The sequence below is a fragment of the Gorilla gorilla genome, chromosome 19, assembly GCF_029281585.2.
Source record: "Gorilla gorilla gorilla isolate KB3781 chromosome 19, NHGRI_mGorGor1-v2.1_pri, whole genome shotgun sequence".
Classification (NCBI taxonomy): Eukaryota; Metazoa; Chordata; class Mammalia; order Primates; family Hominidae; genus Gorilla; species Gorilla gorilla.
This window is the reverse complement of record NC_073243.2, coordinates 57,346,348-57,372,719: the sequence shown is the minus strand read 5'-3', so window position 1 is coordinate 57,372,719 and position 26,372 is coordinate 57,346,348. Positions and strand designations below refer to the sequence as shown.

At 36.8% G+C, this 26,372-nt stretch overlaps 1 protein-coding gene across 1 annotated transcript in view; it reads left to right on the top strand.

Annotated features, from left to right (window-relative positions):
• ITGA1 (integrin subunit alpha 1) overlaps positions 1 to 26,372 on the top strand; it is a 167,636-nt gene that overhangs the window by 66,256 nt on the left and 75,008 nt on the right. The window contains exons 3-6 of the mRNA XM_019013336.4: positions 7,387 to 7,499; positions 10,657 to 10,745; positions 10,865 to 10,976; positions 11,585 to 11,712. Of these exons, the coding sequence (XP_018868881.2) occupies positions 7,387 to 7,499; positions 10,657 to 10,745; positions 10,865 to 10,976; positions 11,585 to 11,712 (442 nt within the window). The remainder of the gene's footprint in view (positions 1 to 7,386; positions 7,500 to 10,656; positions 10,746 to 10,864; positions 10,977 to 11,584; positions 11,713 to 26,372) is intronic.

The following is a 26,372-nucleotide window of genomic DNA, read 5'->3' as shown; positions in this document are numbered from 1 at the left end:
AGCAACCTTTCTTGGGGGTTTCAGTGACTTCACTGGACCTGTCTCATCTCAAAGTAGATTTTCAGGATCCATCCTTGCCAACCTTCAAGCCAATGTTTATCAATTATCTTGACTTCATGTCTTTTCCCTAGAGGATCCTGCTTTATGCCAGGTCAGGGTACCAACGGGCTCATGTGATTGATGCCCTATTTCCAATATGTCTGTGTTGTAAAAGAAAAAAGAATCCCTGCTAATGTGGAGCTATTCCAGACTGGGGAGGAGAGACATTTTAAGGGTTTACACAATTTTCTGTTACAGATTTTAATATGCTTATTTTACATTGCTTCTAACGCCTTTTGAAGTTGAAATTTCCTCATTGCCAAACTTGTCATTTCTTTGGCTCCCCTCATTTCCACCCCTCCACCTTTTATGAGCAAATCACTGCAGTTAATGGGTCACTGTGTAAGTTTCATTCTCTAAGATGAAAAAATACTTATTCCATTTATTTAAAAAGAAATTGGCGAGCAGAATTTGCTTGGCACTCTGAGAGTGACTTTGGCTTGAACTATGTATTAGACGTCAAGGCAGAGTTAGGTGAAAAGGATATTAATGAAATAATGTAAATATAAGACACTCTTCTCCAAGAAACTATCTTTTGCAGGGAAGAAAACATAAATATGAAACAGAGACATCAGACACCAGCTACTCTTCAAATAAATATAATAATGGGCATAATAACAAGAAAACTATTGTGAATAGCAAATATTTCTGCTTACTAAATATTATTATAATTGTAGCTTATTCATGGAGAAATGTGTTTCTCTCACTTTGATGATCCTTGAGTTGATCAGATGTTTCTCCAGAAATGAGTAACGATATCCAGAACATGTTTTGATCTTCTCAGTCTGCATACAGGTCATTACAAAAATGCCATATAAAAAGCAAGATCTAATAGGAATAAAATGTAATAAGTTAAAACTAACTTGCATTAAATTTTAGAATAATGATTCTCATAGTTTATAAAACAATGTGCCTGGGCCTTCACCTTGACCCTGTGGATTTGGGCGGATATCATTGTTATCATCTGTATTTTCTAGACAGGAAACTGAGACAGAGAATGAATGTCCAAAGGTTTAATATAGCAAGTATGTCACAGGGTCAGGAACACCAGCCTTCTGACTTTTTAGCCAATTCTCTCCCTTTAGCAACAAGGATTCTCTAGCTGTTTGACCTGGAGAAATGCCTCTGGTGTCACTCAAAAGCATGTATAGCATCCCACTTAAGCTGAATATATATTCTCTAAAATGGAAAAAGAAGATTTTACAATCCAGACCTCTTGGCTGGTCACATAAGTGTAAATTCCCAGGTCTGCCTTATTAAGATTTTTAAGTACTTGACACAGTTGTTAATTCATTCATTCAATAGATATTTATTGAATGCCTATTTTGTGCTTGGTACTAGTATGAGCACTAAGGATGTGTTTGTGAACAAAATAGAAAAACCAATCCCTACTATTGTGGAGCTTATATTCTACCGGGGAATAGAGAACAAAAATTAAATAATGAAGTTAATAAACAAGTAGGTTACATCAAATGCCAGAATAGGATCAGTGTTGTGAGAAAAAACTGAGCAAGAGAGTGGATTGAGAATGCTGGAGATTCCTGAAATTCTATAAACCCTATGCTGATACTTTTCTAGATCTTGTTATTTTGATGCAGTTGGAGAAAAGTGAGGCTTACTTAGGATTCAAGTGGTAAGGATTCAAGTGGTAAGATACACGTACTTTCAAGCTTGTTATTAAAAGTTTCATGTTTGTTTTCAAAGAAAACAGATACTAGGAAAATACAGAAAATTAGCAGTCCTATGATCTGCTAACCTGGTCTTTACTGTTGGTCCCAACTCCCAAACTCCCTGTCTCAATCCTGGGCTCCTATACTCTTACCACTTTCTAAGTTCTCACTCCGCAATCTTCACTTATCTCAGAATATACAATAGGCCGTGGTTGAGATTGCTGTATCAGGTCAGTTTCCAATTATCACCATACCCTAAGTGCTTTCTCTTGCCCTAGAGATCAAACATAAACTCCAGACCTTTTCCTCCAAAGCCAAATGCTTGCCAAATCTCAAGTTCTCTGTTCCTGTCTATAAGCAAGCTTTATCCTGAGTTCTAGCCACCTATACTTTCTCATTATCTTCCCTTTTCAATCTTCATTCTCCTGTCTCCACACTTTTCCCTGGGCTATCCATATCTCCCTTTGCTTCTGCCTTACAATTCACAATAGCTCTCCTATTAGCATGCTGTACAAGACTCACTTTTCATCAGTTATCCTAGATTTTCCCCCACTTGATATTACATGTTTTCCAACTAGTGAGTCAGTTCTTTTCTACAAACTTATATTTGTTCTATTCAGATGATGGAATCTTAGAACTGGAAAGGACTTTGAGGGCCTAACTCCCATCCACTATAAAAACACCTTCCGAAACACCCCTGGCCAGCTGCAACCCACCTCATCTTGACCAGAGGAGCTGCCTGGCAGATCTACGTATGCCTTATCAGTTTAAATCTTCATCGCTCTCTACAAGCCCACCACCCTTTTACCTCCTCTGTAAATCTCACTAGACAACTGCAGCTATTATTTTCCAAAGAAGAAAAAGAGAGAGAGAGAGAGAGAAAGAGAAGCTACTAGGTCAAAATTTAATCATCACTTCCTGTTTCAGTTAACTATTGCTGCATAATAAATCATTCCAATACTTAGTCACTTAAAGCAGCAATGGTCTATAATTTCTCAAGATTTTTGAGGATTGAATAGGTATTCCCCTATTGCCTGGGCTCATGATCTGGTCCGTCAGCTGGGGCTGGAGTGTCCAAGCTGGCTTTCCTCACACGTCTGGAAGTTCATGCTGTCAGCTAAAGCACCAATTCTGTTCCACGTGGCCTCTTATCCTCTGTTAAGCAACACTGGGCTTCTTCACATCATGATGTTCTCAGCTTTCAAAAACAGGTAAAATGGAATCTGTAAAGGCCTTTTAAGGCCTGGCCTTAGAAGTCATGGTATCATTTGTGCTGCATTCTATTTATCAAAACAAATCCTAGATTCAATGGTTGGAAAAACAGATTCTACCGCATGAAATCATAAAAGTCAAAGTCATGTTGCAAAAGTGTACACAATTCCAAACCATCGATCACCCTTGCAAACTGCTCAATACTGGGCTGCTCAGCGTGCTGCCTAGGGAATGGTCGCTCTTCCTCATTTTTAAGACAAACCTCTCCTGGATCCACCCTGTCTACCTGCTCAGAGATTCTACTCCCTCTCCTGTGAAATCAGGGTTTCTCTTGTTACTGTTTCTTTCTTGCCATCATTTAGCCATATGCAGATTGCCTCCATGATAAATTTGGACACATCTCAAGCCCTTAATGGTTTGTCATTGCCCAGAAAAAAAAAAAGCCACATTTATTAACACTGCCCATCTCCCTCATTTTTAGCCAAGTTACTTGAAATGAAATCTGCCACAAACATGTACCTCTCATTCTTGCCTCCTATTCTTTATATTGTTTCCTTCTTTGGTTTCTGTGACACCGCTGTTTTCTGATTCTTGATCCCTTTCTGATTACCCTTGCCTAGTTTTCTTCCTTTGCTCATTGAAAGCTTAAGTGTTATTTCACCTTCAGATGTCAACATTTAATGCTCTTCTCACTATATTTCGAGGTGGTAATATTTACTTTTAGGGTCTCAACCATGCTCATATCATGCTCATACACGTTCCACATGGTTTCTGAGATGTTCCCCAGCAAGACTGAGCCCACTTGCCCACAGAAGTAACTCATTATCAGTGCATCCTTTCTTGGCCTTTCTTCCTTCCCACTCTTCTTTTCCCCATCTCTACACTTATGCATACTTGGAATGGCCTCCAAAAAACTTACCTGAACCAAAGTTTTTGTCTTGGATCTACTTTTGGAGAAACCCGAACTAAGACAGCTTATATCCTAAATATTTATAGAGTTAGTCCTTCCATCCTCTGTACTTCCTGAATCCAAATCCTCATCTGGATTACTTTAGGAATCCATATCTTGTCATTTGACTCTAATTTTGGTACTCTTCAATTTACTTATGACACTTCAAGCAAATAAGCTTTGTAAATCAAAAAGGTGATCATGTTACACCCCTCTTTAATAGCTTCATTTGTTCCCAACTTCCCCCTACATAGAATAAAGCCAAAGTTCTCAAAGCTGACTATGAGAACATTCATGATCTGGACTCTTTCTACCTCTCTAGCCTCAACTTCTACTGCAGTTATACTGAGCTACTTGGCATTTATCAAAGGAGTGGTATTCTTCTTACTTCTAAGACTTGCTGAAGTTGCATCAAGTTCAGACCTATTCAATATTGCAATAGTACATGTATAGTTGTGCTTCTCTCTCTAAGTCATAAGCAAACTAAAAATTGTGTTTTATTCACTTTTGTATCATTTTATATCCTCAGGACCTGGTATAAATGCCCAGCATGTAAAATATTGTTAATAAACATTAATTACTCCAGCCTCAAATTAAATACTTTCTAAAATTGTAGGCTCATTTTTTTCTCTAAACTGTTTTTAACTGTAAAACCAATTTATTCCATTACATATTTTACAACTGAAAATATTAGGAAAAAATAATCATAACCTCATTAATATAATTTGTTATATTCTTGATGTATTCCTGATTAATCTTTTAACATAGATGTTAGTTGTTTATTCATCTGAAATAAATACCTAATAATAAGAACTAACATTTAGATAGCACATACTATAAGCCAAATACTGTTCTAAACATTTTATATACATTAACTTATTTATTTTTTTGATGATCCTCTGAAATGGATCTCTGTTTTATAGATAAAAAAACTAAATCACAGACGGAGTAATTGACTTGTCCTAACCATATAGCTAAGTGAATGGTAAAGCCATAATTTGAACTCATATAGGCTGGCACCAAAGTTCATGCTATATTTCATGGAGAAGATTCAATTATTTAACACACAGAAAGCACTTAGAACAGGGCCTAGCACATGGTATAAATTCAATAAAGCCTAGCTGCCATTATCAGTGGTAGTATAATGAACATAGTAATTTGGTATCTTTCATGTTAAATTAGGGCACAGATTTTCACTAAATTAGATAAATTTTCACTTTGAGTTCGATCATAAATAATTTTTCATCCTACCATACAATGAATGTACAATATGCTATAGAATGATCCTGAAATACTTAGTTTTTATTTACCATATTTCTTTTACTCTTTCATAATTATATATAACACTATGAGCATTATCTTTGTGCATTAAGCTTTTCCCTCTTACTTCTTTAGGTCATTTTATTTAGGATAGATTCCCAGAAGTAAAAATTATGTATTAAAGGGTTTGAACATTTTTGTAGTTCTTTATACAAATCAGAAATTGCTTTCCAAAGGCATTATATTAAAACCATGTTTTAGAGTCTCAATAGCTTAATATTTACAATTGTTTTATAAAATTTATTTTCATTAATACTAGCATGCCTATAGGGCCTACACAAAATAAATCCCATTTCTTTTCAATATGACAGACTTTCAAATATTTAAATTTTCAAAATGTGTGCCTAATCAATTTGTACTTCAATGCAACTTCTCAGTTCTCCTGCAGACATTCTTTCTCCATGCCGAACATCCTCAACTTTCCCAGCATCTTTTGTCTGACAAATTTACCAGACTCCTAACTATCTGAGTCATAGTCTCCTAAATACATTCCATTGTGCGTATGTCCCTCTTAATTTAGATATTTCAGACATGGCCTGACCAGCGCAGAACACAGGGGGACTATCACTGCTTGACCAGGGCATCTATTTCCAGCACTGCAGACTAAAGTCACATTAGCATTTTTGGCACTAAAATACTGTTGCTCATGTTTATGTGCTATCGTCTAAATCCCCCATGCCTTTTTCACATGAACTCCCATTAAGTGAGGGCTCCCACATCCTGCACTGATATAAATAATAGTATGCAGTAGAGCGAAGTTATTTATGTAGGTTCTAAGTAAACTTTAGTTTATTTATGTTTATTGTTCCAGAATGTTGAGATTCATCTGAATTCCTAAATATGTATATTGATATACTTGATAAGTATTTTTTTCTTGCTCTGTCTTATGGTGCTGATTGATAACTATATTTATACTTTTTATATCTTCACTAAAGTCATTAATAAAGTTGTCATCTGGCTGGGCATGGTGGCTCATGCCTGTAATCCCAGCACTTTGGGAGGCCAAGGTGGGCGGATCACGTGGTCAAGAGACCGAGACTATCCTGGCCAACATGGTGAAACCCTGTCTTTACTAAAAATACAAAAATTAGTCGGGTGTGGTGGCGTGCACCTGTAGTCCCAGCTACTTGGGAGGCTGAGGCAGGAGAATCGCTTGGACCCAGGAGGAGGAGGTTGCAGTGGGCCAAGGTCATGCCACTGCACTCCAGCCTGGCAACAGAGTGAGACTCCATCTCAAAAAATAAAAATAAAAAATAAAATAAAAAATAAAGTTGTAATCTAACACAATCCCAAGTACAAAATCTCATAGTATGTAATTACAGTCCTTTGATTGCTAGCAGCCAGAGTTTTTGGATATGGCTACTCAGCCAGCAATAAATCAGCAACTGTGGATCCACCCAAGTATCTTACTATTTACTTTAGTTCATCCGATTCCTGAAGATATCATGGGAGACTTAAATGACTTGTTGGAACTAAAATCAGTTGTGATTATATGTTTTTTCCATTAATTACTGTTAGAATGGTTTTATAATTCTGTCTAAAAGGAAAGTAAGTGATTTTAACCTGGATCTCATAAACTATCCTTATTTTCTAAGCACTTATAAACTAGCACATGCTAATATTAAATCTTATGATGATCCAATGTTTATATTTCCTGACTTCTCTATAAAATTATCAGTTCATCATCGGAAAAAGTCACTTATACTTCCACATGTGTTTTATAAGTTAATACAGTAGCAGACTTAGCCAATAATTATTGATTATTTCAGTACCCCAATAAAAAATATGATAAAGTAATATAAACAAAATAATAAAGCAAAATCTCTGAAATATCTCTCCTAAATATACACACACATATACATGTATATACACACATATATATGTATATACACATATGTACATGCTATATATGTATATTGTATATGTATGTGTGTGTGTGTATATATACTTTTTAATCCACGTCAATATGCAAGAGGTAGGCTCTCTGCTTAGTTTACATAACATTAAATTACTAATAGCATGATTATTATCTGATTATGAGTGTTATTGTCAATTATCTTAAAATCAGTCATAAAACAACTCATATAAACTATTTCTCAATGTTCAAAAATGTTTATTGATTTATTTAACTTCCAGGGTGCTTATTGGTTCTCCGTTAGTTGGCCAACCCAAAAACAGAACTGGAGATGTCTATAAGTGTCCAGTTGGGAGAGGTGAATCATTACCTTGCGTAAAGTTGGATCTACCAGGTATGTAAAATAAAAAAATCTGGTTTTAGGCCAGGTGCGGTGAGTCACGCCTGTAATCCCCACACTTTAAGAGGTCAAGACAGGCATATCGTTTGAGCCCAGGAGTTTGAGACCAGCCTGGGCAACCTGACGAAACCTCATCTCTACAAAATATACAAAAATAGCTGGATGGTGTGGTGCACTACTGTAGTCCCAGCTACTCAAGAGGATGAAGTGTGAGGATCGCTTGAGCTCAGGAGTTTGAGACTGCAGTGAATGGTAATTGCACCACTGCACTCCAGCCTGGGTGACAGAGTGAGACCCTGTCTCAAAAAAAAAAAAAAAAAAATCAGGTCTTAAATTATGCCCAGTATTCTCACTGAAAACAGATTTTGGGCTGGGCGCAGTGTCTCACACCTGTAATCCCAGCACTTTGGGAGGCCGAGGCAGGCGGATCACCTGAGGTCGGGAGTTCGAGACCAGCCTGACCAACATGGAGAAACCCTGCCTCTACTAAAAATACAAAATTAAGCTGGGCGTAGTGGTACATGCCTGTAATCCCAGCTACTTAGGAGGCTGAGGCAGGAGAACCGCTTGAACCCGGGAGGCGGAGGTTGTGTTGAGGCAACATCACGCCATTGCACTCCAGCCTGAGGAACAAGAGCAAAACTCCATCGCAAAAAAAAAAGAAAAGAAAAGAAAAGAAAAAAACAGATTTTAATCAACTCAAGAAAATATTAGAAGTAATCTATAATCATTTTTCATATAATCATTTATAATCTATAATCATTTTTCTATAATCGTTTATCTTCCAGATTGACATAGAATGCCATTTTGATTCCCTCTGTCCTTAATTTGCTTTAGAAAGTCATCAAGGAGCATACATAAATTAGAATATCATACTAATTTTATAACTTTTAGCTATCTGCATTTTTCAGAATTCTTTCTAATTCAGTGGTAATGTGAAAGAACTTCTCCAAATAAACCTGCCCACCACATTCCTTCTACAAAATTTAACTTAGTGCCTGGTTTTCAAGAAGAAATAGAATCAGAGGAATTGTAATAGATAAATTTGATTTTAAAAATAGAATCACACAAGATAAATTTATATTGAAATAGATGTATTTGACAGAAATAGTTGGAATGTGACCGGAAAATTCCTACTAAAATTGTCTAGAAATTAGAACCCTGTCAATGTTCTATACAATATTACATACTACGGAAATGATTTATAGCCCCACAAGTTTATTTCACATATTGTATTTTTCAGTTCTCCTTTTTTTGAATTTTCTATTTGTTTGTTATTATGAACTTTTTTTTTTACATGCATAAGCATACTTATAATAGCTGCTTTAATATCCTTGCCTGATAATTCCAACATCTGGAATATCTCAACATCACTTTCCATTTATTACCTTTCCTTGAGGTTGCATCACATTTTCCTGTCTTGTCTTGTAATTTTGGATCATAACCTGGATTATATTTTTGAATTACAGGTGTGGAGATTCTAGATTCTGTTATATGCCTGTGAATAGTCTTAACTTTTTTTATTAGCAGGAAATTTACTTGGCTCAACTCAATTTCCAAGCATTGACTTTCTTGCAATGACAAGTAGTTAAAATCTCTATTCAGGTTTTATTTCAGCTGGGCTATTTGAAATATACTCTGCGCATTTACTATTCAAGTCATCTAGTTATCTGGATAAAATATATATGCATATTATAGAACTGTTGTTTTGTGGCTCTTTTTCTACGATATACTACTCTCCTCCTCACTTTGCAGCTGCTGTCATTGCCCCCAATCTCTGTTCTCTTTTCATTCAGTACAGTAAGACTAGGAGTTCTATTTGAGTTTTAGCCACTGACCAGGGCCTTCCCTAGGCTGGGGGTGGGTTAGGGGTGGGGGACAAAAACAAAACAAAACACAAAAACACGAAACTCATTTAGTGCCAGTATCTTCTTCCAAGTATGGATTCCCCTCCATTTTCTGCCACCTTTCTAGTGCCTTCAGGTGATTGTTTCATGTATTTTTTTTTAGTTCTTCCTAGAATTTATAGTTGTGATTTGCAGAGGAGCTGTTTTGTTAGGAGTTACTCCTCCCTTACTGGAAATTGGAATAGTTTTAAAATTAGGCTAGAGATTTTAGCCACATCAAGTACAGTAGGGAAGTTTCCACTGTAGTCCCTAATTGTCCCAGGAATGCTTTTCCTGGGTCAAGCTTTGTATATAAAACTCTAATCCAGATTATACAAGATCAATGCATACAATCGCCCAGCTCTAGGTGCTTTCAAAGCAAACCAGACTAAACTCTTGGACAAAGGCCATTGCGCAGATCAGGAAGTCTAACTGACCATTCCAGAATCTCTGCTTCCATTCCCCACTTTAAATCCACATACAGTCTTAACATGAAAACAACCTCTGGAACAAACGGTGAGACAAATCTTTCTCAACCTGAATTTTGCCTTTTTCTAATATTCCACTCTACTAAGCAGATTTAGAAGTTCTTGTTTTTCCTGTCCAGTCTTTTTTTCTTTTTCTTTTTAGTGTGAGAAAGTGGAACTTCTTGCCAATATTGTTAGGCTGGCATGCTTCATGCTTCAGGACCCAGCATTCCCTTCGGAATGTCAAATGTAGTCTCTTTACTGTGTTTCCTTTATCAAAACTTTCTGGACACTGCTGTAATATTCCTCTAGTTTCCTTTGTCACCCAAAGGATGTCCTCATGATTTTGGAAGTCATGGTCAAAAAACTGGTGTTTGAGTTTTCTTTTCTGATCTTCTACCCATTTCCCCTTTTCTTGCCAAAAATCGTGTTTCATCACTGGTCATTTATAACAAAGTTATAAGATTACATTATATCTACAGTATTATGAGATTAAAAACTTTGTTTTAATTAGCAAGAACGTGCAAAAAGCAATCCCACATTCTCATTGCCCTGCTAGTTCTGCATTCTTTCACAGTTCAGCAAAACTATCTGAAATAGTTTCTGGGACATGAGCCAACTCTTCAGCCTTAGCTTGTTCATTATATTCCTTAAGAAGACTTGGAAGACTAACTAGTTGAACCAAAAGAAGAATGTGCTATGATATGAGCAAAACAAATAGAATGTCTTAATGAGAGATGCTTAAAATTTCACTTTGTGAAACTTTTTCTCCCTCATAAAATTTCGTTCTATTTTTAGTTAATACATCAATTCCCAATGTCACAGAAGTAAAGGAGAACATGACATTTGGATCAACTTTAGTCACCAACCCAAATGGAGGATTTCTGGTAAGAACAGAGAGAATGATATTTACTGACAACAGATATGCTATCATTTTAAGTCTTTGTAAGATCTGTTATATAATTTTCAGTCTAATGATTTCTAATTTTAAAACAATTTTTTAAAGGCTTGTGGGCCCTTATATGCCTATAGATGTGGACATTTGCATTACACAACTGGAATCTGTTCTGACGTCAGCCCCACATTTCAAGTCGTGAATTCCATTGCCCCTGTACGAGGTACAGATTTTATGCAATGTTCTTGCGTGTTTGAAAAGCCTATGCAATGAATGAGCCGTATGTATACAAAGGAGCATACCAAAAAGCTTAAAGTATTTTCTTAGCTACCAGCATTACCAATTTAGGTAAATGTTTGCTTTGCCAGTATATAACAAAATCTGACTGCTATTTTTGGAATTGATATTAGTGTAAATAACTTTACAAAGTCATTTTTAAACATCATAGATAAAGCTGTCATGCTGCTTATATTTAAAGAATGAGTCTCTTTGAAGAAAGAAGTAACTTCATTTGAGATATGCTCAAAAACTGTTTTATAAAAACTTATATAAAATTCATATTGAGAAAATTTGCAAAGATAACTCTCATACAATATTAATTAAAATTCAGTAGGTATGAATTTTATCCCACACCAATTGTTATTGAAAGCAATGAATATTTTTATCATCTTTACTTTTTCGAAAACTATTTTTTATTGCTAAAACAATGTATCTACTTTGGAGAAAATCAGTTCATCTTTTAAAATGAACTTCTTTCAGCCATGAAAGCACTTCATATGCCTCTGAAAAAAATAGATTCCAAATATGCACAATTGACTCCTTTTATTGCAGAATGCAGCACTCAACTGGATATAGTCATAGTGCTGGATGGTTCCAACAGTATTTACCCATGGGACAGTGTTACAGCTTTTTTAAATGACCTTCTTGAAAGAATGGATATTGGTCCTAAACAGACACAGGTATGTGACTTCGTGTTTTGATTTCTGTTGTTCTAAAGATAAAAATGCACAAATTTTTAATAAAACCAAATATTCTGAAAGCAAATTAATCAATAAAACTAAAGTTGAGAATGAATTTTATATCCATTTCCTGTTCTTATTTCTGATAAAAAGGACATTACTTTAAGCTGTGTTATTTTCTATTTTTTTCTTTTTTCTTTTTTTTTTTTTTAGACAGAGTCTCACTCTGTTGCCCAGGCTGGAGTGCAGTGGTGCAATCTCAGCTCACTGCAACCTTCACCTCCCAGGCTCAAGCAATTCATATTTCTCAGCCTCTCCAGAAGCTGGAATTACAGGCACGCGCCATCACACCTGGCTAATTTTTTAAATTTGTAATAGAGATGGGGTTTCATCATGTTGGCCAGGCTGGTCTCAAACTCCTAGCCTCTGGTTGATCCACCTGTTTCTGCCTCTCAAAACATTGATATTACAGGCGTGAGCCACTGTGCCCAACCTAGGCTGTGTTATTTTCTAAACAGAAAATATTATGAAAGCTGCCATTTTTAATGCACTTGAAAAATAACTCCTATAGATTTCTATAAACTCATAATTTAATTTTTACTTAAAATGGATATAGCCACTTTTGGTAATATCAGAGCCGGGTGTCGGAGTTTGTAGAAACTAATCTGACATCCCAAACAACCCATCACATTATAATCTCTCTTCTCATATTATATAAATAAGTTAGTAACTGACCAGAGGATACTACTTAAGGCCTGTTGTCCTTTCTGTTAATAATTTCTTTTCCCTAAGTTAAAAGCAAATGCCCCTGGCTATCTCTGCATAAAATCAAATAGTTGTTTGTTTATCCCCCTAATTAATATCTATTTCTAAACACATCTCCTTTATTGCCACTAAATGAAGTGGAACTTCTCACACAGCTTTTCCACTTTAGATACTGAGTTTAATTTAATTACATTTAATTAAATACATTTGACTGATTTAATGTTTATTAAACTCATATGGGCATATATATTAAAATACAGGGCAGACATAATGGATAACAGGCAAATAAAATGTCAAAATGAAGTCAATGCCTCAGGTTAGGAATTAGCCCTAGAATCAGAGCCTAAAAGATTGTTGTGTGGTTTGGAGGCTGTGGAGAGCATAGGAGACTTTAAGATTATAGTACTGCAATCAGTACAGTGATCTTCCTTTTTTTTTTTTTTTTTCTGAGGGCTTTACTTTGGGAGAAGTTTCTGAGGCACTGAAAAAGAGGTCTGACTGCGTTAATGTTTGCCACACCTACATTAAATTTGGAACATAATATGTGCACATATATATATACATACATGTGTCTTCATGTGTCTGTGTTATTTATGTCTCTCTTAATATTTTGATATCTATGTATATATAATTTTCTAAAAGGATGGTGGTTGAAAATTTCAAAGTTGAACTCAAACTTCAAAGTGAAATGTATTGCTTCATTCCAAGGCTGAATAGGTCTCTGTAGAGAGCGAGTGGAAGGGTAAGGTTATAAATATCCTACTGGACAATAGAGAACTTGTTGAAATCAGTGTAAAATCATTAAAAATGAAATGGGCTTTTACGTATCACAAAATGTAATTTTCCCTGGAAGTGACTTATTTGCAATTGACCTTCTCAAGTGAAATTACCAGTGGATGGTAGGGGACCTTTTTATCCCGTCTTGCTACAGGGTACAGGGCAGCCTGCATCTTAACAGACCCACTCCAGGATGTGACTTGCTCTTCCTTCTGGCACCCGTTCCGCATGGACCTCCTTTTTTCCCTTCTGAGACCACTCTTCCTTCCTCCTTTCCTCGCTTCCCCTATCCCTTCTCTCCTTGGCCAATAAGATAGCATAGAGTCATAAGATTAAAGCTGGAAAGAATCTTAAAGGTCATTTGGCCCCAAACCTCAATTTATGAAGGAGACACGAGAGGCTAACTGACTTGTTTAAGGTCTTTCTGCTTGCTGATGGCAGATCAGAACACACACAGCTCTATGATTGTAGCCCAGTTTGTTGTTGTTGTTGTTGTTTTTCTTTCTGAGGGCTCTACTTCTAGAGAAGCTTCAGAGCCGGTACCATCTAATGCCCCTGAATAGTAGATTTCAATCCTTTTCTATTTCATGAGGATGACTGTCCTCATCCTTCCTCAGGCAGCCTCTTGGCTGAAACCGTGCTAGGCTTGGCAATGTCTCACTGCCTGCACTAACCTACCTTAAATGAAATGGCTTGTGTTCCCGCTTTCTCCACTTCTGCCCATGATGTGCTTTCTTTCCTTCTTCTTGTTTTGTCCATCCCATTTGATCTTCTTATCTAACTTTTTCCTTCCAAAGCTAATAACATGCTTGAAATATTTTTTACAATTTATTATACAGCCATCTAAATATTTTATTTTACCTTTAAATTCACGTATGTATATTACTCTTAAAAATTAATTTATTTGTAGCTATTTGTGAAAATTAGTGCAGCTGCGACATGTTTGAAGTTGGTCCACAACTTTAGAAAGAAAATCCATATGGCTCTTTTAGAATAATAATTACAGCTTCTGTGAAGATCTATGCCAGTGACTCCATTTTGTAAAGAAATAAATAACAGTCAATTGCTTATATGCTCAACCTATTCTTCTGCAATTTTGATGTTTTTCAGTTAGAACTATAATTAATTTACATTTCTCTGTTGAGAGTCCTAAAAGAGGAGCTATTCTGCCTGTCCACCAGAGGAATTCTTGCCTGCCAGGGTGGGCAACATGAAGTTATATGTATTTTCTGGAGGGAACAATGGCTCTATTCAGACAAATTCAGGAGGGCCCTTGGGGTCCAGATGCTACCAGTGAATGGGAGGAAAATGAACTTACCCTGCAGCAGAAGAGTTCAGTTACATTTACCAAGATCCAGGACCTCAATCCACAGAGAAGAATATTTCTGAATGAAGCACTCTGCACAGTGTCATTTACAGTATCTTCTGACTTCACCCAAGGGAACCTGATTTTTAAAGAGAGAAGCTGATTATATTTCTGATTTTTTATGTCACATCTTGCTTTCATCATTGATTGTGGAGCTTAACCATATACATTCATTCATTTATTCAGATGTATGTACTAAGGGCTTACTATGTTCCAAGCTCTATGCTATAGCTTGGGTAATAGTGGGGAAGATGACAGACAAGGGTGCTGCCTTAATGGTGCTTCTGTCTAATGCCATGTTTCTCCAATTATGGCTCATGGAATTTCTGCTTCCAAATCACTGGGATGCTTGAACTATACCCCAAATTTTCAAAATCAGAATCTCTGAGGGTGGGGCTATAGAGCTTGCATTATATATAAGCAACCCATATGATTCTTTTCTGTTTGTTTGTTTTTTTGGCAAGGAGTTTCACTCTTGCTACCCAGGCTGGAGTGCAATGGTGCGATCTTGGCTCACTGCAGCCTCCACCTTCTGGGTTCAAGCAATTCTCGTGCCTCGGCCTTCTGAGTAGCTGGGATTACAGGCATGTGCTACCATGCCCAACTAATTTTTGTATTTTTAGTGGAGATAGGGTTTCGCCATGTTGGCCAGGCTGGTCTTGAACTCCCTACCACAGATGATCCGCCTGCCTCGGCCTCCCAAAGTGCTGGGATTACAGGCTTGAGCCACTGTGCCAGGCCCCATATGATTCTTAAACAGATTAAAGTTTGAGAAACACTGGACTAAGGCATAATTATTCTATTAGTGTGCGTGTGTGTGTGCCTGTCTGTCTATCTGTGTTTGCTGCATACTGTAGATAATAGGCACCTCAAGAGCAAAGGCTGCATCATCTTCTTATCTTCGTCAGTGGCCAGCCCAGTGGTTTACTGTAGCATAGTAAGCCCTCAATGAGCACTTGTTGAATAAATGTTTGTATCATATTGAGTCCAGTTTTGTATTTTTCTCTGATTATTGGACATTTAATGAGTCTTTTTTCTATAACTGGTATTTTAAAAATTATTTTAAGTATATTACTTTATACTTTAGTGTTCAGTCTTTTCTAATCTTTTTTTTTCTATTTTGGCTTATGTTTTATCAGTGACTAAATTCATAAATAATTCTCTAAAATAAAGAGATTGGAAAGGACATATTTACCAAGCCATTGCTTTTGCTAAATAACATTTAATAGGGTTTTAAGTATAATGCATGTAAACTCTTTAAAGTTTGATCATCTTTCAGTGGATTCAGAAAAGAAATCCTGTCATAGAAAATTTGGAAAGACATTTCCTTTTCAAAGAAAATATGTGCTGAAAAGCATGCTTATCTTTCATGTAGTCTTACAGTAATTCTTTCCAAAAACTGTTTGCTCTACAATCAATTCTTTTTCTTGATTGGTTGCTAATGTAATTTAAATCCATTTGATTTGTTTGTTTGTTTGTTTTTAGTTTTATTTGTTTCTTTTAATGAAAGCATTCAATTCCACCCTATGATTTGCAGAATTAGCTTCTGGAATTTATTCTCCCCTTTATGTATTCTATCTCCGTTTCTGAAAGGAACAGGTGTAAAAATGAATTGTGAGAAAGATTACCCAGAGGAGGGGGCAAAAGATAGAAAGCTAAGAGCCGGACAGAGAACTTTTAGACTCCTCATCCATACCAAATTTCTAAAAGACTATGAATGTAGTTGATAAGATTTGTAGAGAGAATTTCTCTGTAGAAAGAGCCTACTCAGGAAGGCTTCAGTGGGGTCATACACATCTTGGTATGTGTATACTGGAGTTGGGACACATAGTTGATTGACTAATGCCTAACTCCTGTCTGAATTGTCAGAGCATGACAGCAGCTGTTATGTCTAGCTGCTGACAGGGAAGTCGGAGCAGAGGTCACTGCACTGGAGTCAGCCTGCATCCCCAGAGATTGTTAGAATGCATGTGTTTTCCCAGGATTGGCATGGGTACTCAAAAGCAAGAGCCAGTGTGAGGTCATGTCAGGGCCTGTCCTTAGGGATTACTGGAAGTGAGTGGCTGCCTCTGCAGAGAATGCAGAAGATCTCTGTAATTCTTAGGAACTGAGGCAGTGGGATGCATTCACTCAGGGCAAGGGTATAGGTGAGATATCTCAATGAAGGGAGTTCTCCAAAGAACCCTTGAAAAAGTTGTACATACCTATTAGGACCTGATTCATCTTAGGATAATACCAATGCAGTAATAATTTCTCTATCCTTATTTATCTTCCCTACCTCTGTCCCTGGAAGGTCAGAAATCACAGTTAGCACTCTAAGTGAAAACAAGTAGGAAAACAAATAAAAGCCAGACATGCATCTTTCTCAATTACAGGCTTCTTACCTCGTGTAAGCCCTTAGTAGAAGTAGGAGAGAAGATTTAACTACAAATGTGCTTTGATGTTTCGCCTTGTTGGTTTTAATTTAGACAGAACCATATGAAAATATTGCTGTTTGATCTTTTTTTTCCCAACCTACAAATACAGCAATTTCATTTGGTACAGCCTAAATTAAAATATATACCTTTTTAAATTAACAGACATTTTAAAACTAAGAATAAAAAAAAGTCATAAGATATTTATCTTTCCATCTAGGGATAGCAAAATACTTCACTTTAAATAAATTTTGAAGGACTGGTGGACCACAAATAAAGGTTATATTCTAATTACACCTCCTGTATTTTTGTTTGCTGTATTGATTAGTTACACATTTGGTACAATAGATATAGATTGAATATGATTCCTATTCTCTGCAGTCATAGATTTGTCATTTAGTAATTGCAAGCAATAAAAGGCAGAGTCAAAGATATGGAATATTTCCCAAAGTAACTGTTACCTCCAAAAAACAAAAATAAAAAAAAAAAAGAAAAGGAAAGGGGGAAGGAAGGAAGGAAGGAAACTTACATTAAGTTTTCCATGTGACAATTTAGTATACATTAGGGAAATACAACACAACGATGGAAACATTCACTCTAAAGAGTTACTCAAAATCCATTCTGTGTTTCTGTGTGGCCCAATTAAGACTTTTGCAAGCATAGTCAAGGAATTTTTGTCAACCAATTTTTTACCCAAGACAGAGTAAAGGCTATAAAATTGCCTTTTAAAAATCACCTATAAAAACAAACCTGAAACACTCTGAGCTTGCCATTAAAGATATGATGGTATAAACATTATGGAGGTCTTATTGATCCTCAATACCTAAACATAACATTGCTTTTAATAATAAATGAAGATAATATGAATATGTCAAATAAGTGTGCATTACCCTAAATAAAACCAGTAAATTGTGAGGCTTGATATAAAAGTGAAATATACTAATGGAACAATGTCTAGATTGTTCACATCAAAAGTGTAGCATAGCATTAAACCAAGCAAAATGAAAGAGAGAAATTAATTAAATTTTAGGAATATTATTTATCTTTCTTTTTACTGCTGATTTTATGGCCATTTCCCTAGAAGCCTTAAATCTGGGGCCTGATTCATTGTTTGTAGGTCTGAAAAGAAGCCTGAGGGAGACATGCAGCCATACCTTTGTCAGTCTGCTTACAGTTTCCGAATGTGGGGTGGGGAATGGGGTGAATCTTCTTTCTCACTAGCCTCTAGTCTCCATTCTCCCACCCCTCCAGCCATCAGGCACTAGAATAATCATTCCAAAGTAAGTTCAGAACATTTCCCTAATAACAAACAAAAAAGAAACAAATAACTCCTCTTGTTGCCTGCTAAATAATATCCAAGCTCTCTAGTGGACTAACTGGCATCTGACCACCTGGCCCAGCCATTTCTCATGCATCCTGCTTCCCCTTACACCCGCCTCAGTCCTTTTTTTTTTTTTTTTTTTTTTTTTTTGTGGGTGGAGGAGATGGAGTTTTGCTCCGATCTCAGCTCACTGCAACCTCCGCCTCCCGGGTTCAAGCTATTCTCCTGCCTCAGGCTCCCGAGTAGCTTACCCTTCAGCCATTCCTGGGCCCTTGCCTTCCTTGTTCATGAAGTGCTGTGCTCTTGTTACTTGCTTTTCCTGTGATTCCCTGCTCCATCTCAAGCGCTGTATTCTAGGAGAATTTCAAATGTCACTTTCTCTGTAATTTTCTGTGATTATCCTACCCACTGTTCTTGAGAAAAATGCCTTCCTCTCCTATGTTCCCATAGCAGCTGCAACCGTGAGAGCATATTTCCTTACTGCTCTTATCACTCAGTAGCATTGCTCTTTGTTTTTTGGGTCTGTCTCTTCTAGTAGACTGAATTACCTGACGACAGAATTGTGCCTTAATCTTTTCATTTATGGAAGATAGTCTAGGGTTTTATGTATTCCTAGCACATGACATGAGCCATTTATGTTGAAAAAATGGGAGTTTTTGAATTTTCACCTTCTCATGTATAAAATCATTGTTTTAGTGACCTCTTTCCCTTACTTTGCTTCGTAAAGTCATATTGATCCACTGAGCTGGAAGGTACTTGCTTGTGGGGGATTCCCCTGGACAACCCTTTACATTGTATTTCAGTCTTTTCTTTGCAGGTGTTTACCCACCTAGCCCTATTCCCCTCAGCCCTAATTTCTCCTATAGCCCTTGCCCTTCTCCACAAACACAGTGAATTAACTTTGTTTTAACCTCTCCTATCTTTGCATTTTTGCACCTACGTCACTTTCATTGTAGCATCTTCCATGAAGCAAGAGTCCAGATAAAGATACCCTTTTTCTAGAACCTGTATCTATTATCTATCAACTTTATTATGTTTCTGAACACTTGTTTCCTTAGGAAATAATCATCTACCTGTAAATCAGTCCCATTTATATCCCTCTTTATAATGACAAAATGTTAAACCTAGCCTCTGCTAACATAGCTTCAGAATGGTTTGTGCTAACAGTTAACTGGGATTGTATCCTGTATTATCACTACATTCATATCCTGACTTAGTCACACTGGAAGCATGTTGTAGGGTAGGGCTTTGTACCATAGTTTGATAAAAGGAAATATACATTGGCCAGACATAAAGCCTGAGCTCTTTTCATATTAGGCAATTGTGCATCTTGCAGGAACACACAAAAACACCTCATTGTTTCACCTTGTCATTACTTCCGTAAAGGAACAATTGACTTGGTAATATTAGTTATTGAATGAAAGCCCAGAAACTTAGCTTATGCTGGGCATTAAAATTTGGGTGCTGGTGTAACCCTAACTTAACAAGATAGATATAGAAGATAATAATATAATTATTAATTAATAGATAACTCCATTCCTTCATAACTCTTTGACTAAATATACTTATCCTAGTTGACTTTCTGTTGCTATAACAAAATACCCAAGACTAGACAATTTGAAAAAAAAAAAGGTGGATTATTTAGCTCATGATTCTGGAGGCTGGGAGGGCCAAGATAGGGTGGCTGCAGCTGTTCAGCTTCTGGTGAGGGCCTTGCGCTTGTGTCATAACATGGTGGAGAAACAGGAATGGAAGCAGCCACGTGCAAAAAGACCAAACACAAGAGGCAGCCTCGCTTTGTAACAGCCTGTTCTCTTGTAGTAACTAATCCAGCCCCACAAGAGTGAGAACTCACTTCTGTGATAAAGTCCCTCTTGACTCCTCTTTTTGCCTCTTAAAGGCACCACCTCCCAACACCACTCCACTGGGGACCAAGCATCAACATGAGTTTTGGTGTCTCGGTGGGGACAAACCATATTTAAGCTGTAGCAGAAATTCATAGCTACTTTAGATGCTTCTTTTTCTTAAACACTCTTATCATTTAAGATAGTTGTTAAAATCTTAAACATGACTTTCAGTTTCATAAGAAACTAATCCAAAAGCCCCTCCTTTCAGTGTTTTCTGATAGTGTCCTTCCTTTCATGTTCACACACTCACTTTTCTCCCTCTTTCTTCTCTGCCCCCAAAAGAAATGAAGTCATTGGATAATTAATTTGCTTTAATTGAGCAGATATTTATAAAGTGTCTGGATGATCAAGTATAATGCTAGGTGTCAACAGCAATAAAAAAAATCACTGAAATGTTGTTCCTGATCTCAAAATCTTCCAATTTAGAAATGAGGTAAAATAATATATTGGGACAGCTACAATGCATGATGGTATGTCATAAATATAATGAAGGTGAATTTAAAACACAGAACAATTAGTTGATCTTGACAAGTAAGTAAGTCTTACTGTTGTAGAACATTGTTTCCCAGTCTGAGGTGTTGAATATGATCCTCACAAAAAAAATATTACTTTAAATAAGAATAAAATATACCAGGTCTTCCAATTAGTAATCCACAATGCATGTTTTTAAAGACTCTGAGAAAACTTTCAAAAGAATTTGCTTACAAGTCTAAATAGAACAAGTAGGGATAGGAGTAAGAGAAAACCTTACTCTTTTGCACCATTTGCAATTTGTGACAGTTTTCATAGTGATAGGAGAAAGGTAGAGATGGGGAGGAGTCTGCTGTAAAGATATATATTTAACTTTATTTTACTCATTGTTTTCCAAGATTATTTGACCATAGAATTCTTTTTTAAATCAAACTTAGTAACATACAAAGGGATGCTAGTATTCCCCCCCAAAAAAAAAAGTGAGTGAATATTTGTGTGGGGGCTTACCAGAAAATATGATTGTAAATCTCATATTTAAGTGGAATGTTCTAATAAGTGTTACAAACCTCTTGTTCATGTAACAAAATTCATAGCCAATTGTGTACCTGATTTAGGCCATAGCCTGAATCAGCCTTTAGGTCTCTTTGGCCTTGGATTGTAATTATCTACCCATCTATTTATTTTGTTCTACTTAATCAAGAAGTTTAAACCACATCTCCCCAGGAGGTAAATGTATCTTTTCCAGTTGTCTCTGAAAAGGAATTTTCCTTCTGCATGTGACTCCTTATCCCCCATGATATTATAAGAAACTGTTCTTTCTATATTCATCTACTCTTTTACTAATACCATAAACTGCTCTTTACAATCTCTGGGAAAGAATGTCCACATTTAACCCGGTTGCACCTTTTTAGCTGTCATCCCTGCATACCCATTTCTATTCATCAAAATGCCTAGGATATTTCCACCTCCATTATTTGTTGTCACCAGCTCTCTATCCAACTTCCACCATCTGACTTTTGTATCATTCCAACGTAATTGGCTACTTCAAGTCAAATATTAGGATTACTGGTTTTTTTTTTTTCCTTTTTCCTCTCAATTTCTAGCATGACTTAAACTCCTTTAATTATCATCTTTGACATATTTTCCAGGCTGAGGGCCACTTTGTTTCCTTCCATAGTACTTTCATAATCTCTTGGCTATTTTTGAGCTGGCTTTCAGATTCAGGAAGCTGAATCCTCCTTCCTCCTTAAGGATTTTCACGTGGGAGAGAATAAATATGCTTGTGCTTTTCTCTCCTCTTGCTTCCTTACGATGTTCATCACTTGGCTCACTTTTTAACTTGCTATTTAATTCTCATACTTTATTTGATTCTGCTACATACATTTACATTATGCTTGTTTTATTAGCCTTAAATTATAAGCTAAGGTGAAACGGAAACTATCTCTGTTGAATTGAATCTCACCAATATTCAGCACAACATTACATTTGTTTGTTTTGTGATTTGACCCTTTGTCTGTAATGAAAATTAATACTAGGTTAGTGCCAAAGTAATTGCGGTTTTGCCATTATTTTTAATAAATGGTACCCTTTTCTGGGGAAGACTCACAGCAGACCTTACTCTTTCTGGTTCCTAAGAAAACAAGCACCCCGGTATCAGCCAGGGAACTACATTGAATGTCATTTCCCTGAGACTTGAGTTTTTCCACTGCTCCCTCTTCACATTTCCCAGACTTCATTGTATCTCTCTTTTTCTGCTTATCATTATTTCCCTGCTATCTCGGTTTTCCATTTGCTTATGCGAAATGTTACAGTCATCTAGTAAGAATGCCTTAGGGTCAGCTGTGAGCAAAGCAAAACAGCAGTGAAGGATAAGAGAATATCAAAAGCCATGACATAGTCCATACTCTTTACCCCTGCCTGTCCCTCTAAAGTTAGGATGTACTTGGGAAGATATAGTGTGCACTCAAACAGTTGAGAAGAATGCAATACTCACAGACAAGTTTGTTTCAGAGTTCCAAGAAGGGGAAGCTCAATATGGGCTACCTTGGCAACAAGGTAAGAAAAGTTTTGCAGAGAGAGTGGAACTGGAATTAAATCTTACAAGATTAGCTTAGTAGGAGGGACAAAGAAGAGCATTTGGTAGGAGTGGAGTTCATATTGGGGAGTCCTGAAGATGGGGGTGAATGGAGAATTTAGCATTGGAATATTGAGGGACTGAAGGTCAAGAGGAGAAAACTGGATTTTAACATATGGACCTAGTATTTCAAGGAGTAGCTTGAAGTTTTATCTATTTTAAAAAAATTAGATAAAAATCTATCTTTTAAAGTATATTTCGAAGTCATTGATACAGGCAATGGAGAGTTATAGGAGGTTTTTGAACAAGTATGTTATAGGATGAAAGCAGAGTTTCAGGACAGTTAGTCTGCCAGGAATATGTAGAAGGATTTGAAGAGAGTGGAAATGAAGAGAGGGAGATCAGCAGCAAAGAGACTGACCATTGCCACGGTCCAAGTTCAAAGCAATGCTGTCTGGCCTGAGCTAAGGTAATGAGGTAGGAGGCGAGACTTGACTCTGGAGTCGGGCTCCAACACCAGATCAAATTGAGGACTAGCTAAAACAGGGATGAGGCAGAAGATGCCTTCCATAAACAAGCCCACCAGGGTGCCATGTTAGCTTACCATTGACATGGCAACAACCAGGAGTTACTGTCCCATTCCATGGCAATGACCCAAGGACTCAAAAGTTATTACTCCTTCCCTAGAAAGTTCTGCATACACCACCTCTTAATGTACATGTGATTAAAGTTAAGTATGAATGTAACTGCAAAACTGCCCTGAGCTGCTCCTCTCTGCTTGTGAGGTAGCCCTGCCTGGCAGGAGCAGTCACGGAACTGTAAGGCCACCAGAGCTGTAACGCTATAGCTTCAAAATAAAGCTGTTTTCTTCCACCTCTGGCTTGCCCTTGAATTCTTTCCTGAGCAAAGCCAAGAACCCTTGTGGGCTGAGACCCATTTTGGGGCTCACCTGTCCTGCATGAGTAGGAATGCAGGGACACAGTTGACAGCTGCCTTAGATCCAGCTCCCAGAAGCAAACCCTCAGAGGATGATTCTCACGATAGTGATTTATTTGTGAGGAAGCATTTCCAACAGAAAGCAGATGAAGAATTGGGGAAGCAAAACAAGGTATCAACAGAGGACAAAGGAAAGTGTAATTTCAAGTGGAATCCAGGCCTCAGCTTGATATGGAAGGGGAGTTTCTACTTGAGTCAAGGGGCTGATTTCTCATTCCCTGCACTCACCATTGCCTGTGGATCAGGGTGATGGGGAGCTGAGGAGAATGGGGGACTCCCAGACACTCCTGGTTTTTTCAGTCTTTGGGGTAAAGCAGTCTAGTAGCTCAAGTGCAGTCATCTGAAGAGAGTCTCAGGTAGAGTTGTTAGAAGCAAAGTATCCAGAGCAGATAAGGGAATAGGCAGTTGTAACTCATCTTATATTTTAAGATTTACAAAGAATAAGCTTTTAGAAGCCAGGCACATATTGGAGGTGGATAGATGGATGATAGAGATGTAAAATTTAAAGCACTGATTTCTGACTCACCAACATTTTGAGTTTTTTACTATTCCTAGTGTGAAGATAATTTTTCCAGACAATCCAATGGTTCATAGTAGGTTCTTTAAGATATGTAAAGTGTGTTGTAAATGTAAAGTATTAACACACATGTAGCACAAAGCAGTCTTGTTAAGTTGGCATCTCTTCAGCTCCTCTCATGTGAGCTCATCCCCACATGTAAGTGAGATAACCCTTTTTCCCAAGGAGTTGGCAGTTTACGACAATTAGATTAAAACCAATAAATGAGAACAACGTGGACTCATTAGTAAAAAATAGTTGTAGTGTTTGACAGCGCTCAAATGTGCAACCTCCTTTGAGATTCATGGTCATTCCTTTAAAAGGAGACCAGGTTACAATTTGTGTGACTTGTGTCTAGCAGCATTCAAAGCCACAGAAGCATATACAGAGGAGGAGATAATTGGATTTAACCCGAGTTGGAAGTTAGCCAAGTGAGTCATTGGAGGGAAAAAAAAGGTTAAATGAGTTAAATGTTTGCAAATAAATGATTATAGTCATTGGACCATGGAATCTAGTCTAAGTACCAAAAAAAAAAAAAATGGCAGTATTAATGAATTAGTTGGAGGTCTTGATGTGGTCAGGGAATTAGTGAAATGAGCCAAAGTTAATGTTCAAAAAGAAGGACATTTGAAATTGGGATTGACCTGCTGACAAGGTCTTCCAAATGACAAGGTCAAGGATAAGACCTTGGGAGAAGATGGCTAGTGGAAAGATTGCTGATGCTGGGGAGGTCAAAGAAATGAGAGACTAGGGTATTCAACAGATTATCAGTGGATACTAGATTAATAGATTATTAAGTAGATGCTAAAATTTTCAAGAAAAACAACAGGAGTAGGAGGGAAAATTTTCAAAGTTCTTTAGCCTCTTAATCAAATAAAAACAAGGAGGAAGAAAAACAAAGCAAACTCCGTAAGATGTCCTTAATTGATGAGCAATTAACTTCCACAACAGTGTTTGTTCACTTTGATACCTAGAATTAGCCATAATGATTATCCAAGTAACAAAACCATTTTGCTTTTATTTACACTGAACATTTATATACCCAAAGACATGTGTATCCATGGATATGTCCCTTAATAATTATTCAGTGTCTCCAAGGATTACTAATCAAAAACTTTAGGGTCATTGAAGAAAAGAATTTTAAATTTATGCAGAGGGTAATAAAAATGTTCCTTACATTTTATTATAAATAAAGAAAATATCCTGAATTGCAGTCATAGATGTGTCTTTATCCACTTTATTATTTTTGTGTAATTAGTTGGCTGTATCCTATCTTGTTCCCAAAGGGTCTTCTGGTCACCTTTATTCCAAATATAGTAGCTCTCTCAGAATAGGTGGTAAAGGATATTGGGTGAAAGATAAACTCACAGAACAAGGCTAACCTGGACATGAATTGAGCAGAGTGCATGTTCATTCAGCTGATGATATAACCTCATCTTACAATTACATATATTCTCTAGTTATTTCTTATTTATCTTATACCTAACTAAGCAACTTTAGGAGAGAATTCATAGGTTCTATTATCTTTTACAAAATATGATATATGTATTTATGTGTTTGTTTCATCATATACTCTAATATATCTCAGTTAACTAGCTAGTTAATCAAATTCATTGAGTAGCCATGAAATGGCAGTGGCACTCAGCAGAAGCTAGCAGGTTGAGGTGACTAGAGAATGGAGGATTTTAGATAGATGCCTTTTTACTGAGAGGAAATAGGGTGATTGAAAGAGCCCTGGGATAAGGGATACACATCTTAGACTAGACCCCCCTTCCACCACTTCACTATAGGGATTGGGTGTCTTCAACTCAGTTTCCTCACTTATGAAACATTATCACATTTCTGTTATTATAGTTTAAATAATTAGAGAAGAAAGTTTTAAAAAGACCATTAAATATATATCATAGTATTCTTATTTAAGCATAAGGACATAATTGCTCCAACATAACCAGTGTACTCTAGAGGGTAACTCAAAGATGATAAAAATTGCTTTAAATTTGGGCTTCTCTTATT